The sequence below is a fragment of the Sturnus vulgaris genome, chromosome 8, assembly GCF_052056855.1.
Source record: "Sturnus vulgaris isolate bStuVul1 chromosome 8, bStuVul1.hap1, whole genome shotgun sequence".
Classification (NCBI taxonomy): domain Eukaryota; kingdom Metazoa; phylum Chordata; class Aves; order Passeriformes; family Sturnidae; genus Sturnus; species Sturnus vulgaris.
The window spans coordinates 17991115-18015847 of record NC_142250.1 but is presented as its reverse complement, the minus strand read 5'-3'; the positions used below and the strand labels follow the sequence as shown (position 1 = coordinate 18015847).

Below are 24733 nucleotides of genomic sequence, written 5' to 3'. Positions count from 1 at the left end.
CATAAAAAATCTACCAAGCTTAATCAGCTGCCCAGGCATTTCTCCTGGAGAGAGGAATTCCTGCATAGCAAGCATTCCCCAGGACAGTGAGACCTACCCTTCAGCCTGTGGCTTGTCAGCAGAGAACAGCTGGTGCTCAGCTATCACACTGCATTCCAGCTGCTCCTGCTGCTGAGACTGTCAGATCTGCAGATCCTGGCACCCCCAAACTGCTTTAGTTCAGACTGGGCTCCCAAGAAATCAGTGCTATTTGTTTGCTCTGACCTCTACATGGGAGGAAATAGCAAATACTTAGGATATAAAGGCCCAAGTCTTTTTTGGGGATAGAACTATGGTATCTGGTGATAGGAGACCACTCTAATATTTAGCCTGCTTGCTGTGGCAAGCTAACTATCAGTACTTGGGTTTTGATGACCATATCCACGGTGGCATTTGCCTTTGGCTTAGATATAGCAATTTCAAGCCTCTAAGACATCTGGAGGATGACTGGAGTAGGTGCCAAGCAGACTGGGGCAGTCAACCCTACTGCTGGCTTCCAGAGGGAAGGACAATTGGCTGTGCTGACAGGAAAAGAGCCCATTTTGTCTTCCCTCTCCTCAAGAGTGAGTCTGGATTTCAATAGCAGTTTGACTCCAACCCACACAGATAGAGCTGGGAACTTGTTCCTTCTCTTGTCAGACTCACCAGGGCTTATAAGAGCTATAAAGGAGTCCTAAATATTTGCCTTCTGAATATCCATACCATGAAGCCAGGCAGCCAGTATTGCGTCTGTAAAGCGGTGGAACTCATGACTCGGATCCCAGTTCTAAACTGTGGAACATTTATATTTATGTCAAATGCAAACTTTTATGGAAGCTAAGGGTGGGAGAATTTCTCTGGCATTTTATTGTTTTAATACTATATGCCATTGTGAAATCTCACTGGGGAGCAACCTCAAAATTCCACAAGCAAAACAGAAGAGTCCTTCCTCTTCCTTGAACACTTGACCGAGTAACTGAGAGCATTAACTGCTTGTAAGCCAGTTTCTCTTGTTCTGTTCTGTCAGGCCAGTGTCTATCCCTTCCTCTTTTTCTGAAATACACATACTCCAGAATCATCCAGATACCTCTCCTTTCTGAACAGGAATGATTGGTGTTTTCGCTGGGAAGGTAAAGATGAAGTGGGAATAGAGGTGATCAAGAAAGAAACATTTAATGATTTCTCCGCTACTCCAAATGAATACATTATTTCCAAACCATCCAGTGTTGGCTCCATCCAGAGGGTTGCAAGAAGCCTGCCTTTGTCACTTTGTAATTCTAAGTCTGCTGATTTTGACCAATTAGAATTTGCCCAGGCACCTGTTGGCTGAAGATAGGCTCCAATGGTATGAGATAAGGCCTTGGCAAGGGACCATGAGCTATTCTGGACACCCTGTATAGAACTTACTCATCCCACTTAATCACAGCTAGGGTATAGAGTGAGCACATCAGAAGGCACCAGCACTTTCTCTGAAGCCAAGGGGGAGATCCTACATGCTCAGGCTTTCCTTCTCTGAGCACTACCCACCTCTGCTCCTGCTTCAGGGATGAAAACAACCAGCATGGCTGTCCCTCACCACTGCTCACAGTGCTCTCTGTGTCTTTTCAGGACTGTAGAAGATCATATCCCCAGCCCCCTTCACCAGGGCCTGATTATCTGAGGGTGACTTCTGTTTAGGCAGTCGTGTGGACTAGCAAGGACCTCACACAGCTTTGCTGCCTTCACCTTTATAGGATTATTCATTTATAGCTTGGGCTGCATCCAGCATGCACTGATGCACTGGGTTAACTTGGCACAGGGAGGACAAGGAACATTACTGGGACTATTTTTTGTCCATAAATTTGAGCCTGATCTCCAGTATTCTCCTGAACTAGAGACTGGCACAGATATTTCTTCCCATAAAAATGGGGCCTAGCCACACACCTCTAATCTTTGTGGAGTCAGTATATAGACTGTTGGACTACAACAGCCCACTATAAGACAGGGCAAAACATTGAGATGTCCACATGTTAGCCATGTTAGAACATGGGTAAGTCCTCCTAGTACACCTTGCAGTATGGTGAAACCAAAGGCTTCCTGCCTGCCTTGCTTCTGCTGGATGTGGACAGCTGCTGTTCTGGATGAAACCATCCTACTGCCTGCACTGTCACAGCACTGGGACTTGGGAGCAAGTTACCTTTTCACACGGATGTTGAGTGTGCCATTGGAGGAATCGATGATCTGCATGGCATTAGCATGGGACAGGCCAGCACATGACTTCCCATTGATAGATACTAGAACATCATTTTCCCACAGGCCTCCACGGCATGCTTTGCTTCTCTTCCGAATCTGAAAAAGCAGGAGAGAGGATAAGGTTGAAGGGAAGAACAGCAGCTATGTAGTTCAGTTGCTTGTCTCTTGCTGGCCCTTCTATTGCTCCATTCCTCACAGAACAAAATAAGGCCTAAGACTACTGTGGTGACAGAGTGGAGCACTAATCCTCTTGGATGAGCCCTGGCTCTGCTTTCTGGTCTCTGTATTCCTGTTAATTCCAAAAATCACTCTGCTGAACATAGGCCTGATCACCAACCCTGTTCAAGTTTTTTAGTGCAGATGAAAGACTCAAGAATATTTACATGCTCTTCTCCTCTTGTTCTCTGTCTCCTAAGTTGGTTAGGGAGTCGGTGTTTCAGAGAGAGAACAGACTACGCCTGCACATGACTTGTGTCCTTCTGCATGCCTCTACTGTACTTCCTTGGTATGATCCCTGACTCATGCAGAGCCTCTGCAAGTACCATTCTCAGGGAAGCTGACACTGGGGAGATGTGGCAGCTCTGAGGCATATTCTGTTGTTAAGCATTTCTGCTCCAATGGCTTTGGTCAGTGTATTTCTGGACATCTGCATCAGGCCATATGGCGTCCTATTACACAAGTGTAAACTTGGAATAAATCTTTAGCCTTAACAGGAGTTGTGCAAGATATGCATTGCTATATCTGAGAAGGGAATCAGAGTCCCTGGTTCCAGGCGAGCTCCTAGATCTGGCCTCTCATGGCAATCTTGCACCAAGTGTTCCCTCTCCCTTTCATTCCACCATCCATCAGTTAAACTTCTTACCAACTCAGCCTAGCCTTTCTGCTAGGGCAAGCAAGCAAGCAAATGTACACTCAGCCAAAAACCACAGACCTCTCCCATATAGGCAAGCAATGGGGATTGTCTTGTAGGACAGCTTGGCATCCATAATGTATTCATTTTGCATATAAAAGAATAGCCAGGTAAAATCACTGGGTCAGAGCAAGTGAGGACTAAGGTAGTATTACACTCTGTTTATAGATTCTTCTAGAATATTTCTTCAGATCTTGCAGTTAAGTGAAAGACAAATCTGTGCAGAGCTGCTTAACAGAGGGTGCAGTGAACAGACCGTCAGACCCCTGCAGAGAAGTAATACTCAACAGGGCACCTTCACCCAAATCTCACAGCCTTGCTGCTTGAGCCACCAGATTTATCTATAACATCGTAATGGCAGCTTCAGGAAAGAGAAGTGAATGTGGGAGGATTGCTGCCCCATCATTGTTCTTGCAGGAGCAGCAGGGGAGCAGGAGAGGAGAGAGGTGGAGCCCTAAGGAAGTCCCGTGGCATGATTGGCTGGTCTTAGGGCCCAGGCCCCCTGCACCCATGGCGTGTGAGTGCCTTGGGCTTGACCCTACTGGCCGGTGTTGAGCAGACAAGAGCAACACTCCTCCCAGGTCAGCCTGTCAGCAGGACTGAGAGGTGTTGGGAAAGAAGATGGAAAGAGGTGGGCTATGCTTCAAGTTGTTTTTGTGTTCACCGGTACTTTATCATTCTGTAGCCTTTCCAACTTGACCCCAAATCTTGCCTGCATGCTTAAAATAGGGACTGGCTCATCCCAGCTGCCACATCCATCAGCCTCTGTCATTTTAGTCCTTTATCTCCCTCCTTGTTAATATAAGCCTGGAATGAGCACGTGTAGGTCTGTAATGAACTACTGCTGAAGAACCACTGTTACAGTATAAATGCTGCTTCCTGATACTTCCTCCAGATGCAGCTGTTAAGTGAGAAGGTAAAGAAGACACATTTTCCAGTGCTGCCTACTGACACAGCTAATGAAAAGAGTTAGGAAGCTGAAAAGAGGTTAAAAGGAGGGCTTCCCAGTATTCCTCAAAAGGCCAACTGCTGCTCCACAGCCAAGTACTTGGTGCTTAGCACTGGATGGAAATATACTTGCTGAGTATCTCTCTCAGTTGTGAAGCGAGGGGACTGGGGGTTAAAGGCTGTCAGCAGGTGCTCAGATCATTCCTTACATCCCATGGTATTCCTCCACTGAAACCAAGGATGTAGGCTGGTGACCAGCCAGAACAGCAACAGTAAACTTTTTGCAATTCTCTAATCCCTCAGTACTGGTACAAGTCTTTGCAGGCAACTGTTTGGGGGTCCCAGGCAGGAAGGATCAGGCTGTGCTCCCAGCACTGCCCAAAGCTGTTTCAGGTACCTTTATACCAGAGAAGGCTGGTGGGACTCAAGCAGGCCATGTAGGTTGATAATCATGAGCAGGCAATGCATTTTTCTCATGGTTAGTGAGGATTCTGGGTCTGGCTTGGTCTGTGCTCAAATTTTACTGGACTGACAGAAAGCACATGCACTAAAGCAACTATTGGTACTTCAGTGCTCTACAATCCAGGAGGGACTTTTCCATGTCTCCATTCCTTTCTGGGAAAACAGGACCAGGTCTCTTCCAGTGCAGAAAGAGACCTATAGAGACTGAAAAAAGCATGTGTCTGGCTCAGTCTTCCACAGATTTATAAACCCTCCCCGAAAGTTTATGAATTTGCATCCTGGGATCAGAGGGACATGAACTACCCACAGCTTAATTTTTATGCCAAACCCTTACCCCACTGCATTTGCCAGAGAGGAAGGCAAAGGGGTTAAACACAGATGAGAATTGTGCAGAGAAAGAACAGGACAGGACTTAATTCACAGCCACAACAGCAGGGTGCAGTGTGCTGGAGGCTGCAGAGCCTCTGGACAGAGACCAACACAAGCCTGCCAGTTTTTATATGAGTGCCAGCTCTGTGCTCTAGAGACTTTAATGACAACCCATAACTTGCTCATCTTTAGTACAGCGAGGGCAGCACTGAGCCTTTGAGGCCCCAAGCCAGGATGGCTGCCCAGTCCAAAAGCCAGGCTCCCTGCCTGTCCTGAAGGTCAGGCTGTCCTCAGGATCAGCCACTTGCTCTCCGTGTCCAAAAGATGCCCTCTCCTGGGCACCCAGTGAGCCACATGAAGTGTCACTAACAGGGAGTTTCTGCTTAAGCTGCAGAAAGCTTGGAAGCTGTTCTGAAGGGGTGGGAAAAGTTGGAAAAAGTGGTATTTCAATGACAAAACCTCTCTACTTTCTGTAACGCATACCTGGAGAGCTTTCTTGTGCAAGTGAGCAGCAGCACTGACAGACTCTGACAAGTGGTCAGGGCTGGCCCCAGACCTGGCCCTGGGGGATTGCACTGCTCGACCTTCTAGCACATCCTGGTGAGGACTGACCTCTCCTTTTGTGGGAAGAGCTCCACAAATTCTGTGAGCCTCTTAGAAGTGACTGTTAGACTTTCCACTCCATGCCTCAGTGGACACACTCTCCCATGGCATACTCACGTCATGTATATCCTCTTTAGATTTCAGATGAGTTTAGGAAATCCCGATTTCAGAGTCCTATGGATTTGTGGTACTGGAAATACAAATCAGTGTAAAAAACTGGAACACATTTACTCAGAAAATTGTCCATCTCCCTGCCCTCTCAGCAGAAGATCTGTAGTGACAAAAGAGCTTTTGTCAGAGAGGTTGGGGTGTCTGCAGTACCTATGTACGTGCACATATACACATATGTTTTCTTTCATTACTTTGCCTGCTTCCTCTCATTGATCATGTTCAATCAGACAGAAGGGAAAGGACAGAGGCAGCTGAGACATTAAAAAAAAAAAAAAGAATAAGGTAACAACTGAAGAGGAAAGGAATAAGAAAAGGTGTTGAAACAAAGGTCAGTGCTAGGAGAGGCCAGGAAGGCCTGGGTTGAGATCAGGCTTTAACAGTACAGTACAAGTTTCCTTGTACAGCCCTAGGCAGACAAAAGGACATGCTGACTGTTGACGTGTCTTGGGGAATTCAGCCTAGCTTTCAGGAACAGAATGCAAGAGAGGAGGGGGTCAGATGCAACTTGGCAGCATCTGTCCTTCAGTAGGAACTATATTTAGGTAGTGGTATGTGGGGGCTGAACACATGCTGAGATGCTAAGAATAGAGTAATCCTGATAGTAACTCGGTGGCTTCACATCTTGCCTCAGTACAGCTCAGGGAACCTGTTTTGAAACCTTGCAACCACTCTCCCTGCTGGTCAGCACTGCTTCTTTGTAATGAAGTAGGCTGTGGGTAAATAGAAGTAGTTTGCAGTGTAGGCTCATGTCATCCATCTCTTCCCCTTGCCACCTCAAGCCACCTCCCACTTCCTCTCACTGGGACAGCTCAGCATATAAGGTAGGAAGATAAATTTTATTATCAGTCTTCACCTAATCTCCTGCAATCTTTCCAGCAGAAACCTAGCAGCCTCAGTCCAAGTCAGAGTTTTATACTGAATACGATTTATCTTCCCACCCAATGCCTTCCACTCTTTGATTGCATCTCTCAACACACAGCCTTCCTCTTCCCCCAGAAGCTACAATGCCATGGGGTCCAATAACCCACACAACCTGGCAGTGTTTAAATTTCATTCCCAGCCTTATGTGAACTGCAATCCTGTCACAGGGTTCTCATGGAGAGGTAAGAAATTACTTTTTGTGGTATAAAGCATTACCAAAATGGAGTGACTCAAGCAAGAGCCAACCAGCATGTGGGTCTGCTCCTCCTAGAACTTCCTGCTCAGCTGAACCACAAACATAGCAGATGCAAAAGCGGAAACAAACACCCTTCATCTCTTCTTCTTTCTGAAGATGTGTATTCATATCATTTTGGTGATTGGGCCAGTTTAGTTTTTCTTCAAGGACAGGGTTTACTCTTTTTTGTGTGAAGAAGGATACCCTAAAGTGGCTAAAGAGAGGAGATTGCTAGAGTGAGATTCAGAAGACCAACCAAAAAAGATTTTTTGTGTGATCTCGGATAAAACACTCAGACTGTGATCCATAAAAGGCAGGAACCTGGAAACCAGGACATTTTCCAACAGTATTTCTTTATCTCAGTTGCCCACCTGAACAGAGAGATCCAGTGAGATACTTTCCCTTTGCCTTATCTATGAAGTAGCAAATAACATTACATTCTCATGTCAATGCTGTGTTTTTAGTGGAAGCTATTTTACAGGAGAATATCTATTATAATTACACTAAACATTACAACTACACAGGAAGTTATCATCATATTCCTTCCTAAGAAGTGACACCAGAAGACTTGCCTCTTGGTAAAGTAGGTCCAGTATCTCTGCACACCTACTTCACAAGTCATCCACGGTGACTAGGGAGTCTTTAAATGAAGAAAGAGGGAAGAGAACACGTACTTTGTGGGATGGACACAGCAAGGGAGAGTGGTGAAAAGATGTATCTTAAGTGACAGGACAGACTTGGGTGGCTCCTGGGTAAGGGGTTTAGCAATGAGAGCTGGTAGTGGAAAAGGATGTTAGTGCTGGTCAGTTGGTTAAGTACATGTCAGGCTACTGTAAAATATGTTACTGCCTAGAGTGTACTGGTGCAGGAACGAGAGAACAAATTCTTAGGTGCACTAGATTTAATTCTGACTTGTACCAGGGGATACAAGCTGATATAAAACAAACACAAACAGTCAGGAATTGTTGGTTTTCTCTTACTGAAATAAAGTGCCTTAAAATGAGTTTTTTGTTGTGGTTATACAAGAGAGGGAAGAGAAAAGAACCTCAAACAATCCACTTTCTTATCCTGTGCAAAAAATTTAGCACAGGTGTCATTGTTGGGAGCAAGTTTCTAGCCAGAGGTGGCCCAAGGTAGATAAAAAGAATCTTTATCACCATAGTTATTTGTTACTTGATGGTAGATTAGCTGAAAAGTGATTGAAATGTAGTATCAATGACAATAAATAATACCACATGTACTAGAATAGATACTAAAAGTACTTGATAAGCATTTTACCCTCAACAGAGGGATATCAAGTGTTTTTTATATGAAGCAAGGATTCAGATGGAACAGATATATTTGTCAAATATTTGTACCAGGTCCCACATTTAGGAGCTGTGAGAAAAGCAATTAAATGTTCAGAAAAAACATGCTTATACACGTCCCATATAAGTCCTTTTTCTAGAGGTTCAGCCTGGCTCCTGTGCCATAAAAGATTTTAGAATCTAAACCTAATGAAATTGAAGCTCATAAACAAATTTAGCAAGCAAGATGTCTTTTTACAGGTACTGGCACTGAACAGAGACAGAAGGAGGGAAAGAGCCTTGAACACAGGGCAGAGTTATCCAGAGACATGGCTTCAGTCCTCCAGAACAAGGTGTTCCCAGCCTTTGCACTGTGTGCTAATACTGCACTCTAAGGGGCCTTGAGCTTTTGCAAGCCTTGAATAAAAATCCTTCTCAAAAGAGAAGCTCTTTTCAGCTGCTACTAATTGTTGAACAGCAACAGTCTTAAGTATATTATGCCTCCATAGTATTTATGCTGAGAGAGGGCAAGTTAGAAGAAGACAATACCTACTATTATTTCAATAGAATGAAGGTCACTTTTGTTTGCAAAAAAATATTGAACACAGCGTTCATAATATTGCAAGAGTGGGTTACTGCACAAAAAGACAGCACTCACCAAGCCAAAGGCAGCCTCTCAGCAATAGTCTGAGGAGGATAAGCACCATTGTTCTGTGGCAGCAAGGACAGGATCAGCCACAAGAATGGATTAGAGAAATACCACATTCCCCTGAAAGATCTAGGGCACTTAGGTACAGAGATCTTCCCGTGCCTTGCAACATCTTTGTACTCATCTTGTAGGTATAAGGTACATCAAAAACCAGGCTCAGCAGACAGATGTATTCAGCAGTTCTAGCCAGTAGCAGACTGAATAATGCCAGTGAATGCACCTGAGCTCTGCACTGCAACTACTGTAGCATTAAACTGTTGAAATGATCCTTGGCACATCTTTGGCTCAGATCAGCTATTGCTGTCCAGAACAGTTCCCAGGCACAGTCTGGGAGCTAGAACAGGCCATTCCCAGGGCCACTGCCTGTGGGCATGTGGCCATTTTTTTCGGAAGAATAGAAAATGTTGATTGCTGGTCTTCATTACATTCTGTAGCAGCTGGCCTAAGCGCCAGAGAATGGTCCCGGTACATTTAATGCACCAGGTATAGATGGATGGTGGTTGCATATATGGTTTCACTGCAACTTCTCATCAAGACATTCTTCCAGGTCCTCAGAAAGTCCCACTGGTGCCACAGCATGTGCTCACTAGCAACCAAGTGTAGCACCTGCCTAAGTGCCAACAGCCCATAAAATATGTCCAGGAACACTCCCAAAGCAGCTTGAGGCATTCCAAAACCAGCATTAGTGACTGCTACAGACTAGCAGTGCTTTTTCAGGTGGGATAGTAAATATTTGTGAAAACAGATAAAGAACAGCCTGCCTACTGAAAAGGCAAGAGGAAGAGAAGGTGCTTGCAAATCTGGAAGCCATCAGACCTGTCTGGGTTAGAGCTGGCACCTCCCGCAGGAATAATGTCACATGAGCAAAGGAGAATGGCACAGAGCAGCCAGGCTGTGTGTCACAGGGAGCAGTGACATGGCAAACAGGCAGCAAGGATATCTTGCAGAGGAGACAGTAGTAACAGTGAATTATCACCAGAGAACCATACAGGAAAAATGTGGGAATATGTGGGAAAGAACTAAAAAGGACGTTGTGATGAACTGCTCTTAAACAACAAAACAATTTTTGGGTTTAGAACTAATATAACCCTGTGTTACTGCTTCTCCTAACATTGCTGCAGAGTATTTGTACAGAACAGCCAACTGAAAGGAGTCACTTGAGCTACCAGGGCAAATCCTCTGTAGTTTTCAGAGGCCATATTGTTTACCCCAGTTCATAAACTGACTCAAAAGATTTTCAGTTCTTTTTCTAGATTGCAAAGTCATTGTTGAACCTCCCTGGTTAGTTGCTCTGTGCTGTCAGTGCTGTCACCTATATTTGAATAGTGCTGCTGGTATTTGCTCAACATCTATTTGTAGATTGCAGTCACCTCTTTCAATATTTTGCTAGGTGAAAGAAGCCTTCTCTCATTCCCTCCTTTTCTATAGCTGCTCCACCTTACATTTACTTCCCTTGAAAGGGGCTGATTCTGTAAGTATGGTATTTCCAGTGAATTCCCCCTTGTGCCTTAGACAGTAATATCAGTGCCTTCCAATCTCTGTAAGATATGCCCACTTGTGGCTCCTTTGTTTATGTTTGCCTTTTTTTCCCCCCAGAGTTCCACAATTTTGCTGGCTTATTATTAATGATGCACTAATATGCCCAGGTCCTTTACCTCTACTGTCAGTACCAGCTGTAAAGACTCAGTTTCCTCTATTTTGTCAGTTAATACTTGTGCTGGAGGTAGAAGTGCCTTCCTTGCTTTTTATAGAAAGTAGCCATGTTTGCCCCTCACTGAATAAATCTTGTTTTGTAGCAGGATCCCTAAATGCAGGTTTGCAAGCATTTGCATAATCTTAAAACTATCCTGTTCATCTTCATAAAAATTATTTCCATAATATAATTTCATGTTAGGTTTCTACTTGGTTGATTAATGGCACTAGTGCTTACAACTTTTCTTTGACTAGCTATTTTAGAATGTTTTCTCTCAAAAGCATTTGATGAACATATCCTTACTGCAAAGAAATCCTCCAGGAACCTGATGGTATTGATCTCTCTTACTCTCATTTCAGAATGGGTAAGCTTTCCCCTCATTTACAGCTACATCTGAGGACCATGTACTTTCCCTCAGCCTTCCTAAAATAAAAATCTTACCATCTATGGATCCTTTTTGCTTCTTGTGTTTATGTTTGTTCTCTTTCTTTCCTAAAGACTGTTTCTGATCAATGATTTCTTGTGCTGTGTTGTCATCTGCACCACAGCTACTGAGCTAGACCAAATCAGCTTTATTTTGTTAAGGGGTAGAGTTTATCTGCTTCATTAAGTAGGAGGTAAAAAATTAATTAAGAATCACAATAAGCCAATATGAATCCAGAGTAGTTCAACTGAATTAACTTAAAAGGGCATTGCTGTAATTAAGAACAAAATGAAGATTGTCCTTTGCTTTTTGTGTTCTTTAGTCTTTATTTCTCTCTTTATTTGTTTCTCTAGTTCTTGATATTCCTATCCTTTCTAATTTCTGTAGAATGATTCAAGTCCTCTGTTGATGTTTGATCATGCTGTGTATCTGCCTGCTGAGCATATCAATGTCTGCTTTTCTTTCAGCTTACTCATTACAGCATGATACAATAATACAACACTCATTGAAAAATCATCTATTCTTTCTCACTGAAGGCTCCCCAGACACTTAGAAGTTTTCTTGTGTTTATTTTTTGGTCTCACTCTACTCTTACTGTATCTGGTTTTATGAGATTAATTATTAATGGTATGCCTTTCAAATACACATCAGTATGGCAGCCTTCAGATTTTCGTCAGGCAATTTTAGCACCTGGACACTGCAAATGATTGCTTTGGTGGAACAAAAGAGTCAGTATGTGCTCTTGTAGGCAAGTTTAAGATGAAAGGAATAGGCATTTGCAGTTACAGATCTGGAACCATATAATCAGTTGGTGTTAATGGTAGCATTTCAATCTTGTGTTACTTAAATTTGTGCTTTTTTCTCAGCATCCACTGGGCACTGCTGGAAGAAGCAATGTTCTGATCCCAAGGCAGGTGCAGCTGGTTTGGTTCTCTAAGTTTATGTGAACACAGAATTAGTTATCATAGAATCACAAAATGTTTGGAAGGCATCCTAAAGACCATCTTGTTCCAACCCCCCTTGCAGGGGACACCTTCCACTAGATCAGAGCCACATCCAACCTGGCCTTGAACACTTCCAGGAATGGGGCACCCACAACTTCTCTGGGCAACCTGTTCCAGTGCCTCACTACATCTAATCTAAATCTCTCCTCTTTTAGTTCAAGATAATACCCCCTTATCCTATCACTACCTATCCACCTAAAACCTATCTCTCCCTCTTTTTTATAAGTTCTCTTCAGGTACTGGAAGGCCACAGTGAGGTCTCCTCAGAGCCTTTTCTTTTCCAGCTGTACAGTCCCAACCCTCTCAGCCTGTCTTCATAGGACAGGAGCACCTCTCCACCCAGATCCTAGGAAGTCCAGATCTTCCCTACACTGAGGACCCCAGAGGTTCATGCAGCTCCATGTGGACAGAAGGGCAGAATCACCTCCCTCCACCTGCTGGCCACTCCTCTTTTGATGCAGCTCAGGATGCTGTTCTGGGCTGTTAGGGCACACTGTGGGCTCACACCCAGTTATGTACAACCCAAGAGACTGTCCACAAGTATGTCATTCCAGCATCTTTCTCCAGGTGTGTCCCTGAACCCACAGGGAGCTATTGAATGGCACGGAAGCTCTGGGGCAGCTGGATCCAGCATGTGAAGATACAGCTGCTTGTCTACCCCTTTGTGTCAGCTGGACTGAGGTTTAGAATTGATCCCTTGCTTTGAGAAACAGTTTAAACTACAGCTATGCATCCCTTTAGTCTGTAGAAAAATGGGTTCACACTCCACTTCCAACCTGTTTATGTACTTTATTTTGTTACAGCCAGCTGAATACTTTGCACTAGAAAACAGTTTCAAATGCATATATTCACTGTATATTTCAAGTTAATTGCAATTTGAAAAAAGACAGTAATTTAAGCCATCCTTGTGAACCCCTTATGAGAGAATAACCAGTTGGAGGCCTACCAATGGGAAAGGAAAGGAAAGGAAAGGAAAGGAAAGGAAAGGAAAGGAAAGGAAAGGAAAGGAAAGGAAAGGAAAGGAAAGGAAAGGAAAGGAAAGGAAAGGAAAGGAAAGGAAAGGAAAGGAAAGGAAAGGAAAGGAAAGGAAAGGAAAGGAAAGGAAAGGAAAGGAAAGGAAAGGAAAGGAAAGGAAAGGAAAGGAAAGGAAAGGAAAGGAAAGGAAAGGAAAGGAAAGGAAAGGAACCATACAGCACACCAAAAGAATTCTCAGGAAAACAGAAAAAAGATACCAAGAACAGCAATCAGTGATTAATTTTATCATAATCTCCATAAAGAGAAACAATAAAAAGATGATGGTGATATAAACTTTAGAAAGCATAAAGGCAAGAAGATTATGAACTGTACACTGATCATGTAAGATGAGGAATTGTGAAGGGCTTTGTAATACAACAAGAGCAACTCAAGCAGGAAATCCCACTTAGTGCAGCAGTTAGTCTTTGGAATGCCTGCTTGCTTGGTGTTACCAAATCTTCATTAGGAAATAATGTAATACTTCAACAGGTAAGGTACTAGTTGTTCAGAAACAATTTTCTGTTTATTTATAGGGTAAACCACTAGGACTACCAATTCTTAGATACTTCCTAGGACATGCTGATAACTACCTGAAGGGAAAGGATTTCCCTCCATATTTCATTACGCAAAAATCAGATGCATTGGTGAAACTTACAGCTTCCTCTGAAATACTTGCAGGAAACACAAAGGATTAAAGAAGCAGGGCAAGAAGTGACTCTTAACCTAGTCTGGCTTAACAATTCCACCATCTCTACCAAAGTACAACATGTATAATTTATATATAATGTGTTTGTTATAGTTGATTAATTTCCTAAATTAATTTTTTATCACTTATTCATAATTCAACTCAGCATCCAAAGGTTAGCATCTTTCCTTAGTGCTACTACTATGATTTTTCTAGCCTAGAAATTGAAATTGTCAAGAATGACAGCCCTGGAATCCCTGAGACACAAACAGCATCCACTCAGTTATCTCCTGGCACCTATCAGCTATTCATGTCTGTATGTTCTATCACATGACACCTGGCAGTTTATTCTCTTCTAAGCAGGTTACGTTCAGATATGATCCTCCTGGGCACCTGGTAAGGACCTAAAATCCATTCTTTGGAGACTATTTAAATGGTGTTGCCTTTAAGACATTATGTAGGGTCACTGGATGCTATTAAATTCTGGGTGCTAATAGAAAAAAAGGTAATTATAAAATAAAAATCCTGCCTAAAGAGTGATGTATACTTTAAGCCTGAAATGGATTTGTATAAATTATATTTTAATTATTTTTAATGCAATATCCAAGTATTGTAAAATTATATATATTTGTATTGCTAGACTTAAAGTACAGCACCCAGTTCTGGGTGAGAGCTGCTTCTAGTTAATACCTTCCTGCAAGTGCTACTAATCCTCGAGCAATATTCCATTCACCTTAAGGTGCAACTTAGCTTGGGTAATGACTAGGTCTTGCTGCTGTTCAATCCTGAATAATCCTTATAGACACTCACAATCTCCTCCCTCTTCAGTCCCAGTTTCTTGTCTACTGAGGGAAAAACAAGAATCAAAATAATCTTAGACCATGCAGAGTTAATGTAGCCCCTGAAAATTCCATTTTCCTAAGAACTGATGCCAGACACCTGTTTCAAAGATATTCTGTCTCTTAAACACCTGAAACTCTATGAGTTGGTACAGAAGTTATTTTTCTGGAGAAAAATCAGCTTTCTCTACATAAGAAACATTCACTTCAAGGCCAAGCTATGGTATTCCAAACCATTTGGCAGAAGTTACTAACAAACACTCCGTGACCTGGGGAGAGCCAAGTGACACAAAACATTGAATTTCAAAATGCTGTCAGAGGCATGGTCTGCTTAAGGAAACAGAAGGACCTGGGCAGAGCATTTTTTCATTTCTGCTGCTGGGTGCCTTCCAGTGAGATATCCCAAGATATCATCGTGTCAAGGCTAATGCAGCTGTTATGAGCTTAATAAAGAGGACCTTTTTTCCCCTAGTTTTCAATCTATTCAGTAGTCTTTCTGAAAAGACAACAGTAACAGCTGTTTATCAAAAGTAGCAACACAAGGTTCATGTTTATTCCATTTTTTATCTCCCATCCAAACAACTGTTTTTCTTTAATTCTGGAAATTAAACCAGTGTTTGCTGCTTAGAGCACCCCAAATATTTGCTTCAGACAGTGTTGAAAAACTTTCACCAACAGAAAAGAAATGTGCATCTATTTTGAAAGTTGGAATACAATAATGAAGCGTTAGGGACAGCTGAATTAAAAATATGGCTTTTACTGCTTCAATTTATTTTTTTCTTCAGTTAGATGTCTTCCATGGGTATTGACGTTTCCATATTTGAGCCCTTTTCCCTGCACTGTCACTATGGTTATAGCTCTGCTGACAGCTCGGGAGGGTTATACAGCCTACAGAGTGTCTGAGCTGTACAGACCTGCACTGAAGCAGATCTTCACCTGACACTTGTCTCTACCTCAATAGCATCTATTCCAGGACCCACAGCCCACCTCACACCCTGCTTGAGCAACCACCCAAGCTTTCCTTTCAAGATCTGCTGCCGCAGTAAGGAGTTCCCGTATTCCTTAACAGTAATGACAGATGCCCGACTCAGTAGGGAGATCTTAGTTCACAGAACAACTTTGCTCTCACAGTTCACACCTCAAGGTCCTACCTTTGACACTTGAAGGGGTCTTTTCTGCTCTGAACCCCCTTGCAGGCGGAAGCCCCAGGGGGCACCTCCGGACAGAGTGATGAGCATTTCTTCTTCAGCTCCCATGATTTCTGTGCTTTATATATTTTGTCTTCACAACTTCAGTACAGACTCCAGTTCTTAACAGGCAGAATCTTCTATTCCCATATTCACAATTCACACCAACACTCTCCAGTCCCTACAAGGCCCTCTGTTCACTTTCTCCTTAAAGTTCACACACACGAGTTGAGACTGTCAAGCCCAGCCTTCACTGCTCTTCTGGACTCTCAGCTGCTGCTCTGCCTATGATTAGACATTTGATTCTGCCCTTGGTAAGGGGCCAGAGTTGTCCTACACACGTGTCATGTCAATCTCACCCTCTGTGCCCCCCCGCATACACGATGGATCTCTCACCGGAACGTGGCTGAAAATAGCACACCTCCTGTCTCTCCAGAGCTTTGTCTGACACTCTAAAAGCTGGAAGCATTTCAGTAAAAATTTTATTTCCACTTTGCATTCCAAATGCAAGTCTCAGAGTCACTCAGTACTCAGGATCCATTAGTATGAGTTTCAGGCAAGGACATATCACAAGCACAAACTTGTACAAATCAGGTGATAGCACCTGACCCTATGAATTGAACAAAACCAGCTTGAAATAATGTGCTCTCCATTTCTATTTTCCCCATGCAGGTAGTGTTATTATGCAGCAGCACTATGCCTGTCGTGAAAGCCACAGGCAGACTGTAGATGTACTGTGCTCCCTCTGCAGCATGCTGCTCCCTGACATCCCCTACACCCACTCGTAATACTAGACACTAGGACCAGAATAGCTGGGATTAGCTACACACACAGGATTCAAACAGTTCTCTGCAGGGCACTGCTTACATAGACTCAACGGCCAAGAGAGCCCAACCACGTCATAGAACCATAGAGTAGTTTGGGTTGGAAGGAACTTTTAAGGATCTTCTAGCCCAAACCACCTGCAATGAGCAGGGACATTTTCAACTATATCAGATTGCTCAAAGCCCTGTTCAACGTGACCTTGAGTGTTTCCAGGGATGGGGCATCTGTCACCACTCTGCACACCCTGTTACAGTGCTTCACCAACCTCATAGCAGAATTTTTTTCCTTATATCTGGTCTAAATCTACCCTCTTTTCATTTAAAACCATTACCCCATGTCTTGTAACTATAAGCCCTACAAAAAAGTCTGTCTCCAGCTTTCTTAAAAGCCTCCTTTGAGTACTGAAAGAGCACAATAAGGTCTCCACAAAACCTTCTTCAGGCTGAGCAACCCCAACTGTCTCAGCCTTTCTTAGTAAGAGAAGCCTTCATCCCTCTGACCATTTTCTTGGCCTCCCTCCGGACCTGTTCCAATGGGTTTATGTCCTTCCTGTGCCGAGGACCTCAGAGCTGGACACAGCTCTCTAGATATGGTCTCAAGAGTCAAGCAGAGTCTTTCAGTGTTTTTTCTTTAGGACCATGACAGACAAGACCTCCTAGCCATCCCAAGTCAGGGAGTTATAGAAGAATTAAAGTCCATGTTCCTCCTTTCCTACGAGGCTTAAAACATAATTTTAAGTTCCTGAGGACAAGCTTACCCTTACCTCTTCCTTATTCTGCATGTGCTTAGCTCTCAGTGACTAATATCCTTATATTGTAACATCCAGAGGATGTACTTTTGCTGTGATGCCATTGCTTGGTTGACTACTCCGTTGCCAGTACTATACCACCACTCATTCAGTGCCATTGCATATTGCTGGTGGGCACACAACAACACAATTACAGAATCATCAAGGTTGGAAGAGACCTCTGAGATCATCGAGTCAAACCATCCACCCAGCAGTACCACTGTAACCCCTAAACCACATCACTCAGCATCAGATCCTGATGCCTCCGGGGTGGTGACTCCACCACATTCCTCGGCAAACTATTCCAATGCCTGACAACTCTAACAGTGAAAATGTTTCTAGTATCTAATCTGAGTCTCCCCTCAGCTTTAGGCCATTTTCTCTTGTCCTCTCTAGCCACGGAAGAAACCAGTCCCCACTTCACTGCAAGCTCCTTTCAGGCAGTTGTAGAGGGCAATGAGATCTCCCACGAGCCTCCTCTTCTTGAGACGAAATAATCCCAGGTTCCTCACTCATTTCTGTAAGACAAGTCTTCTAGACCTTCCACGAGCCTCGTTACCCTTCTCTAGACACTTTCCAGCACCTCAATGCCCTTTCTGAAGTGATGGGGCCAATAGGGGGTACTAAAGGCAGTACTTGAGGTGTGACCTCACCAGTGCCCAATACGGAGGGATGATCACTCCGCTGTTAGTAGGGAGTGAACAACTCTTTGCACTTTGGTGCAGAACTGGCCCTGGCTGCTCGCCTGCCGAGGTCTTGCACAGGCCGCTGGTGGGACAGGCGGCCCAGGGCACACTGCTCAATGTCGGCCGCGGCTCCGCAGCTGCCCGTGCCGACAGCGCTGGCTCGGGCTGCGCGAGCAGCAGCCCCGCGGCGCTTCCCGCAGCCGCCTCCCGCCCCAGCGGGACGTCACCGGCGGGGCCTCCCAGCGCCTGCGCCGCATCCGGGCCCCGGCGGGCGGAGCGCGGACGTGGCAGCGGCGGGCGGGGAGCGGCGGGGCGGGAGCCGGAAGTGGGCCCGGCAGTGGCGGCGGCAGCGGTGGTGAGTGAGGCCTGAGGGGGCTCCGGGTGGCCGGGCCCACCGGCGGGGCCGTGCGGTGCCCGCTGCGGGCGGGCCGGCGGGCGAGCGGGTGGGCGGCACCGCGCTCGGCGGCCCGGACCCGAGGCTCTGCCGCCGCTGCCGCTTCCTCCTCCGCCGAGGCCCGGTGGCGCCCGGCCGGGTGACGCGTCGGGCCCACGGTGCTGCGCGCCGCCGGAGGCTCTGCAGAGCCCCGGGGCTCCCCGGAACGCGCCCGGGCGGCAGCGGCCGCATCCGCATCTCCCGCGGCCCGGCCGGTGCAGGCGGCCTGCGGGGCCGGGCCGGCTCTCGGCGGGGCCTGCATTTCCAGTGCTTGGGCTGCCTCGAGAGACCCGTCGGTGTCCCGGTGTGGTGCGGCGACACCCGGCGACTTCGGGTCGGGCCGTCGGTCCGGCACGCAGAACCGAGTGCTTGTTTTTGGCCGGGATGCGCCGCGAGTCAGATACCCCCTCTGCAACCTCCCTAATCTCCTGTAATCCGCGGATCCTTCCCCTGGCGTTTGTGCTGTGCTGTTCAAGCTTTCATTCATTCGAGCTTTGCGAGGAATGGTCGTCCCTTGCGGAGATCTGGCGGCTGAGATTGCTTGGATTTGGTAGTAAAACTTAGTGATTGCTTGTCTGTGCTGTGAAAAAAAGAAGAAGGAAAGTAAAGGAGATGGCATGATGGGAATACAAGTGTAGTCTTGAAAAGGTTGTTACGCAAGATGGGACTCTTGCTTTCCATGTAGATGGTACTTTAAATGTATTTTATTTTCCGTTGTTGGAATTTCCTTTCTCTCTTTTTGGAAATGCTTTTGATGGAGTATGGTGAAGCTTAGTTCCCTTTAGTTTGTTCTTGGTTTTTTTAAAATGTTTTTAATGTTTTTTAATCCAGTCTCTCTGAGAGAGACTGCAAAACCATCCAAACTGGGCTATAGTTGAAGTTCTTTTTAAACTTACTGCCTTATGGAAGTGGTTGCTGGGACATAAGAGAATTGCTTACACCTATGTCAGAAGTTATCCACAGGAATTAATGTCTGTACTGTCTTTGAATATACAGATTTTTTTTTCAGTTTGGTACTCAGTTGATTGTTAGCTATTAAGGTGATAATTCCTTAAAAATATTTCTAGATCTGTTTCTGTTACAGGATTCTGTAGTCAACTTTACCAAATGTTGTGAGGAATATTGGATAGAAATCACTATCTGATACATAATATGCAAAATTTTTTTGTTGTTTTTACAAGCAATGTAAAATCACATCACTGAAATGAGAGATCACTACTGATTTTGTACTAAAGTCTTTGCCCTTTATTAATGTGAAGTCTTCATAAGTAAATTTAGGGAACTCTGGCTTTAACATTGTTTTTTTCTTTCCTGCAACCTTCTTCTAGAGTAGGTGTTCCAGTTATGGGACAAATAGAAATATGTGTAGCCTAAAACTTGCAAGCATTCCTCTTTAAAGGAGACTTGCTTTCAATCACATATATACAGTCTGTGAAAACATAAACATTTTTATTAATTTTCGTGTGGAACAGGTTTTTGATAATGGAACTACCCTTTTTGGCTTGAAGCTGTGCCATTCAGGATTCTTTTATTGTTGTAGACAGACTATAAAGTGGACATCAATATAAAGAATATTTAATTGCTTCTTAATATGCTGTGACACTCCACGTTCTAATTTCATGGCTGAGAGCTGACTTATAGCAGTGAATAGCTATTTAAAGGATTATTTCTTTGATGAGTAGTTTGGTGCTTGTACTTCTTTGAATGTTTTTTCCTGCTATGGTAGGAAAAATCTTCCAGTAACACTTACTATCAGAAGGAGGGTCAAAAATCAAAGGAAGAATTGATGGTTGGCTAAGGAAGGGCAAGGTACAAAGAGGCACCAATAGTAATCAACAGCAAGGCCTCTGCAGAAGAGAGGTGGATGTTTCTTGTTCTTTAGGTTTGAAAAGCTGTGTTAGGGATAAATTGTGAAGATAGAGCTTGTTTTAAATGTTCAGCAAGATTCATTGTTAACATAGCACTAAAAGACAGTATAAACTGGCAGAAGGTATTAGGAAAGCTAGTTCTGACCTTTTGTTTCTTGCAAGTGATGGAAATTGTGCAATGTGTATTTGTGTAGAGGAAGTCAGAGCACAGAGATGGCCAGTGTTACGATGTATGTGAAGAAAACTTGTTTTTTAGTCTTATTCTATATATTCCATTATTCATTTCTTCCATCTGGCCTCTTCCCTAAATTTGAAGCTGCTCGTGTAACTTTCTAATCAGTTATGCTTGTGCAAGAGTCACAGAAATGATTCAGATTGCTTCACTCATGGTAACACGTATGTCCACATGTGTGTGGAGGTAGCTAGGAAACAGGAGATCTTTCAGTGTGATTTTGTTGATGCTGTATTGTCAGTGACTTTTGCCTCCCTGGGGTTGCTCTTCATGCCATAGCAGAGCGTTTTTCAAATCTTTTCCTAGAGCTTTATTACAGTGATAGAAATGTGAATCAGTCCCACTAGGAGACTTGAGTCAACAAAGTATAAAATGTCATTGAAGTAGAAACCTTGTGGTGATGGCAAGGGTTGGAAATAGTGGTGATTTTAAGGTTAGGTCAAGACTAAGCTGGGTTTTTTGTATTCAGTTTTTAATCACTTTCACTCTTGTAACTTGTGTACTGTATTGTACTTTGCCCAGGATGATGAATCAGCCTAACAAAACTGGGTTTAGTGTGGCTCTCTTTAGAAGAATATTGAAGTGATCACACCTTAGATTCACTCGGAAAACTGTCTTATACTTTTCAGGAAGTGTTAAAACAAATGTTTCTGGCAGTAACTCAAAATCATCGATGAAGAAAATGTTACCTGTAGTGTAACAAGTTGAGAATCTGCGCAGGAAGGAAGATTCCCACACATATTACATCCAGATTGGAGTTGATTCCAGTGTTGCCATTTGGGTTGATTTGGACAAATGTGTGGGAGGCATTGGTTACAATGACCTGCGAGCTTACAGATTAGTTGGAAGTTTCTGACTTCTAGGACATGAGTTTCTTTTCCAGGATTTTCTATAGGAAAAAAACCCAAAACCACCCAGTAATTTTTTATATCTGAAAAGAACCAAGTGTTCCATGAGTGCTCATAGAAGACCTAGTCAAGCTGTTGATGAGACAAAAGCAAGGACGTTTCCCTTTCTGAAGAGTATTCTTAGCTCCAGAGTCTAGGTCTTTGTAAGAATAGCAAAACCTTGCTGCTTCCAGGAAGTTGCACTATTCTGAATTACTGGTGCTCTCCTTCTATCCCATCTTTTGGAAATTAAAATTAAATTAATTTAAGTTAATTTAAATATGTATAGATTTCCTTCAGTTTCAGGATAACTAGGTGGCCACGTGGTTGCCTTGGGTTGTGTGTGGGGTTTTTTTGTTGTTGTAGGTTTGGGTTGTTTTTCTTTTCAAAGTATCAGTCTCCTCAGAAGTTGAAACAAATAGGCTTTTTCTTTCTCTTGGACCAGTAAAAAAGGCACTAGCACCTTCCTGAAGGACAGTAATTTTGCTGTATGCCTTTCCTTTAGAAAGTGAACAAGAACTGATGAGATCAAGCTTTTCAGATTTAAAAGGGAGTTAACAGTGAATGCAGACTATTAAAAAAGATGAATATTAAATTTTCAGTGATTTGGGAGATGTGCTCATTGAAATGAGCTCATATGAATCACTAGGATTTTTTTTAAAGCGTGTCATAAAATCTTCACTGTGCTCTAATTTGTTTGGATACTAAGTAATCTTGAAGCTATTGTAAAAATTTAGATATTCTACACTCCCTACATTATTCTGTGTAATTTCCTCTCTTCAGTTTATTACTGATCTTCACTGGTTGTCTTGTCTTGTACAACAACCTTCTGTTGTAATTGTACCTTTGTAACTGTCTTAACCAAAACTTCGTGGTCAGCTGCCTTTATACAGAGGAATAGAAAGTGGTATAGAGTATCTGCTTCCTGCTTTGCAGGAAAATTGTTCTTTATGGTAATGACCATTTGTCATAGGACTTTTTTTTCTCTAGCATCAGTCCTGCTTATTTGAGCTTTGTGTATTGTAACTGCTGAGTAGTAATATGATGTTCAACACCAAGTGTAAGTGTTATGTTTGGCTTAGTTTTGGTAATGTGTTACTACATGCAAAGGAATATCCTCAGCATTTTTATCCAGTGAAATGGCCTGTTATCTCCATTTCTCCCTATCTGGTATATGTATTATTTCTGTCATTCTCCATATCCCAGCCACCCTTTATGTCATAAGACAGAGCACAAAATACTCTCTTTCTCCATATCTCTTCAAGTGACCGGGCCTAATTTACACTGAGATGTTTTTTGAGTGAAAACAAAATGAATGTTTGATACAAGTAACTTGTACTGGGGAAGAGGGAAAACTGCCCCACTCCGTGACAACTTCCACTTTCTCAGAGGCAAATACTCTTGGTCCTGCCTTATGGTATTTCACATCAGTGATGAGCAAGTGTGCCACAAGCCTGATGTTCAGAGCAAGTTGGGCATAAAAATAATGAAGCAGCCTTATCCACAGCTTCAGCACTGGACTTGTTCTTAAGTCTCCCTCCTTTGACCCTCTGCCAGTGTAGAGCAGGCATCAGCTTGTGCTGTTGTGGAGATGAACCTGTGCTGGCTGGCACATGGGCTAGCTAAAGGTCTGAGGTCTGTCTGCCTTTCAGTTGGGACATGGAGTTGGAACATCAAACAAGATGTGGCTGCTTTTTCCACAAAAGTGTAGGATATCTCAAAACTAATTTTCTCTGTAAGATGTGCATTAAATCAGCTTACCTCTCCGTTTTGGTATTGTGCATGGAGCAACAAGCTGACAGATATTACCTGCTCAGGCAGGAAATACTGATATTCACATGAGGGAGGGAAGGCTGAAAAGGGGCTAGTAAAAGATCCTCAGGTATAATCACTTACTGAGTATACACTCACAGCAGTAAATCAGGAGTGGTTTACTTCTGAAAGGAACATGCTTGAGTTCTTGTCCCATTGTGCTTTAGAAAAACAGGAGAAAAAGCATGAAATATTGATCTGCCCTGTAGTAATTCCTAGTTCAAACATGAGATCTGTTCAGGGATTTCTGTCGGTCTAACTTGTGAAAAGTGTCTGGTTGTAGCTCGGGAGCTATCCTGTGGAATACTGCTTCTCTGCAGCTCTTCCTGGAGGAGAGATCTGTTTGTAGGAGCAGGGACGAGAAGCCAGGTTCCTCATGTGCAATCCAATAAGAAGGGGCAGGAAGAATAGAACACGGCTTTCCTTCCTTGTCAGAAAAACCTGCCCGGATGTTCCAAGATGTGCAGGTAGAGGAGTTCTCTTGACAAGTTCTTCCTTCCCTGTACTGCCACGTTTGCTGGAGGCACTCTCTTGCTTTACTGTTTATACAGAGCAGGAGGTGGCTGAGAGTCAGTCTGTGATTGCAGTGTGGCGACACTGATTGCCTGCCTGGGCAGAAAGAGGTTAACCTTTCAGAGAACTTGGGAAGGGAGCAGGTCCCAAAGTCCAGACTTCCTGGCCACATGGCTGCTGAGGTTAGACTGTTTTGCAGAACTAAGTCAAAGGTAGTGTGGGAAACCAGAATTTGTAGAGATTACACGTTATAAACATGACAGCAAGAGAGTAATCGTGTTTAAAACCACTGCGAGCTGATGAAAAATACCATCATGCTCTTGTAAGCTGTTGCAAATGACATGAACTTTGAAGAGCAAATTACCTTTCAATATTTAAGAGGAGATCTTTTTCTAAACAAAAGCCCAATCTTTGCCTTTGTACAGCTTGAAGAATAAAAACGTAAAACTTCAAATATTTCCTTTCATAAAAGTTTAAAATCTAGTTTCAGACTAAGTATTGGTAATCTTAGTATTGACATTTTATAAACACGTTGTGTTTACTAGCCTATAGGAGATTAAATGTAGCTTTTCATGTTTTGTCCTTTCTTTTGTAAGTAATTAAATCTCCTCATTGTGATATATGTATATTCCCTTTATTGTATGTCTGAAAGGATTTCTCCATGTGGATGATTGTTACAGAGCTGTAGTTCTTCCAGTAGCTTTGCTGTACAACTGTGGTGTCAGTTGCTGAAATAATTCTTTGGCATCGTATTTTTGGTAATGCGAAGAACCAACCTTAGCATTGCTTGGCATGTGCTGATCAGAGTGTAGGCAAACAAGCTTGGATCTTTGCTATCTGGTTGAGTTAAGCTGCAGATTCCTGGTCAGGCTTTGATTCTGGTGGCTGTTGCACCTCTGTCTCTGTGTTAAGATTTACTGTGTATCTTTAACACACAAGTTCATCATAGAGAAAAATATGAGGGCAGCATTAGTTCTTTA

General features: G+C 43.5%; 2 protein-coding genes across 4 annotated transcripts in view; one reads left to right on the top strand and one right to left on the bottom strand.

Annotated features, from left to right (window-relative positions):
- The window catches only part of SYNPO2L (synaptopodin 2 like), a 33673-nt gene extending 17894 nt beyond the window's left edge, over nucleotides 1-15779 (bottom strand). The window contains exons 1-2 of the mRNA XM_014879886.2: nucleotides 15675-15779; nucleotides 2195-2346 (exon numbers count right to left, since the gene is read on the bottom strand). Of these exons, the coding sequence (XP_014735372.2) occupies nucleotides 2195-2346; nucleotides 15675-15779 (257 nt within the window). The remainder of the gene's footprint in view (nucleotides 1-2194; nucleotides 2347-15674) is intronic.
- A 2520-nt stretch (nucleotides 15780-18299) lies between these two features.
- Nucleotides 18300-24733, top strand: part of SEC24C (SEC24 homolog C, COPII component) — a 38224-nt gene continuing 31790 nt past the window's right edge. For all 3 annotated transcript variants that reach the window (XM_014879941.2, XM_088168967.1, XM_014879938.2), the window contains exon 1: nucleotides 18300-18363. The gene's annotated coding sequence lies outside the window, so the exon portion shown is untranslated. The remainder of the gene's footprint in view (nucleotides 18364-24733) is intronic.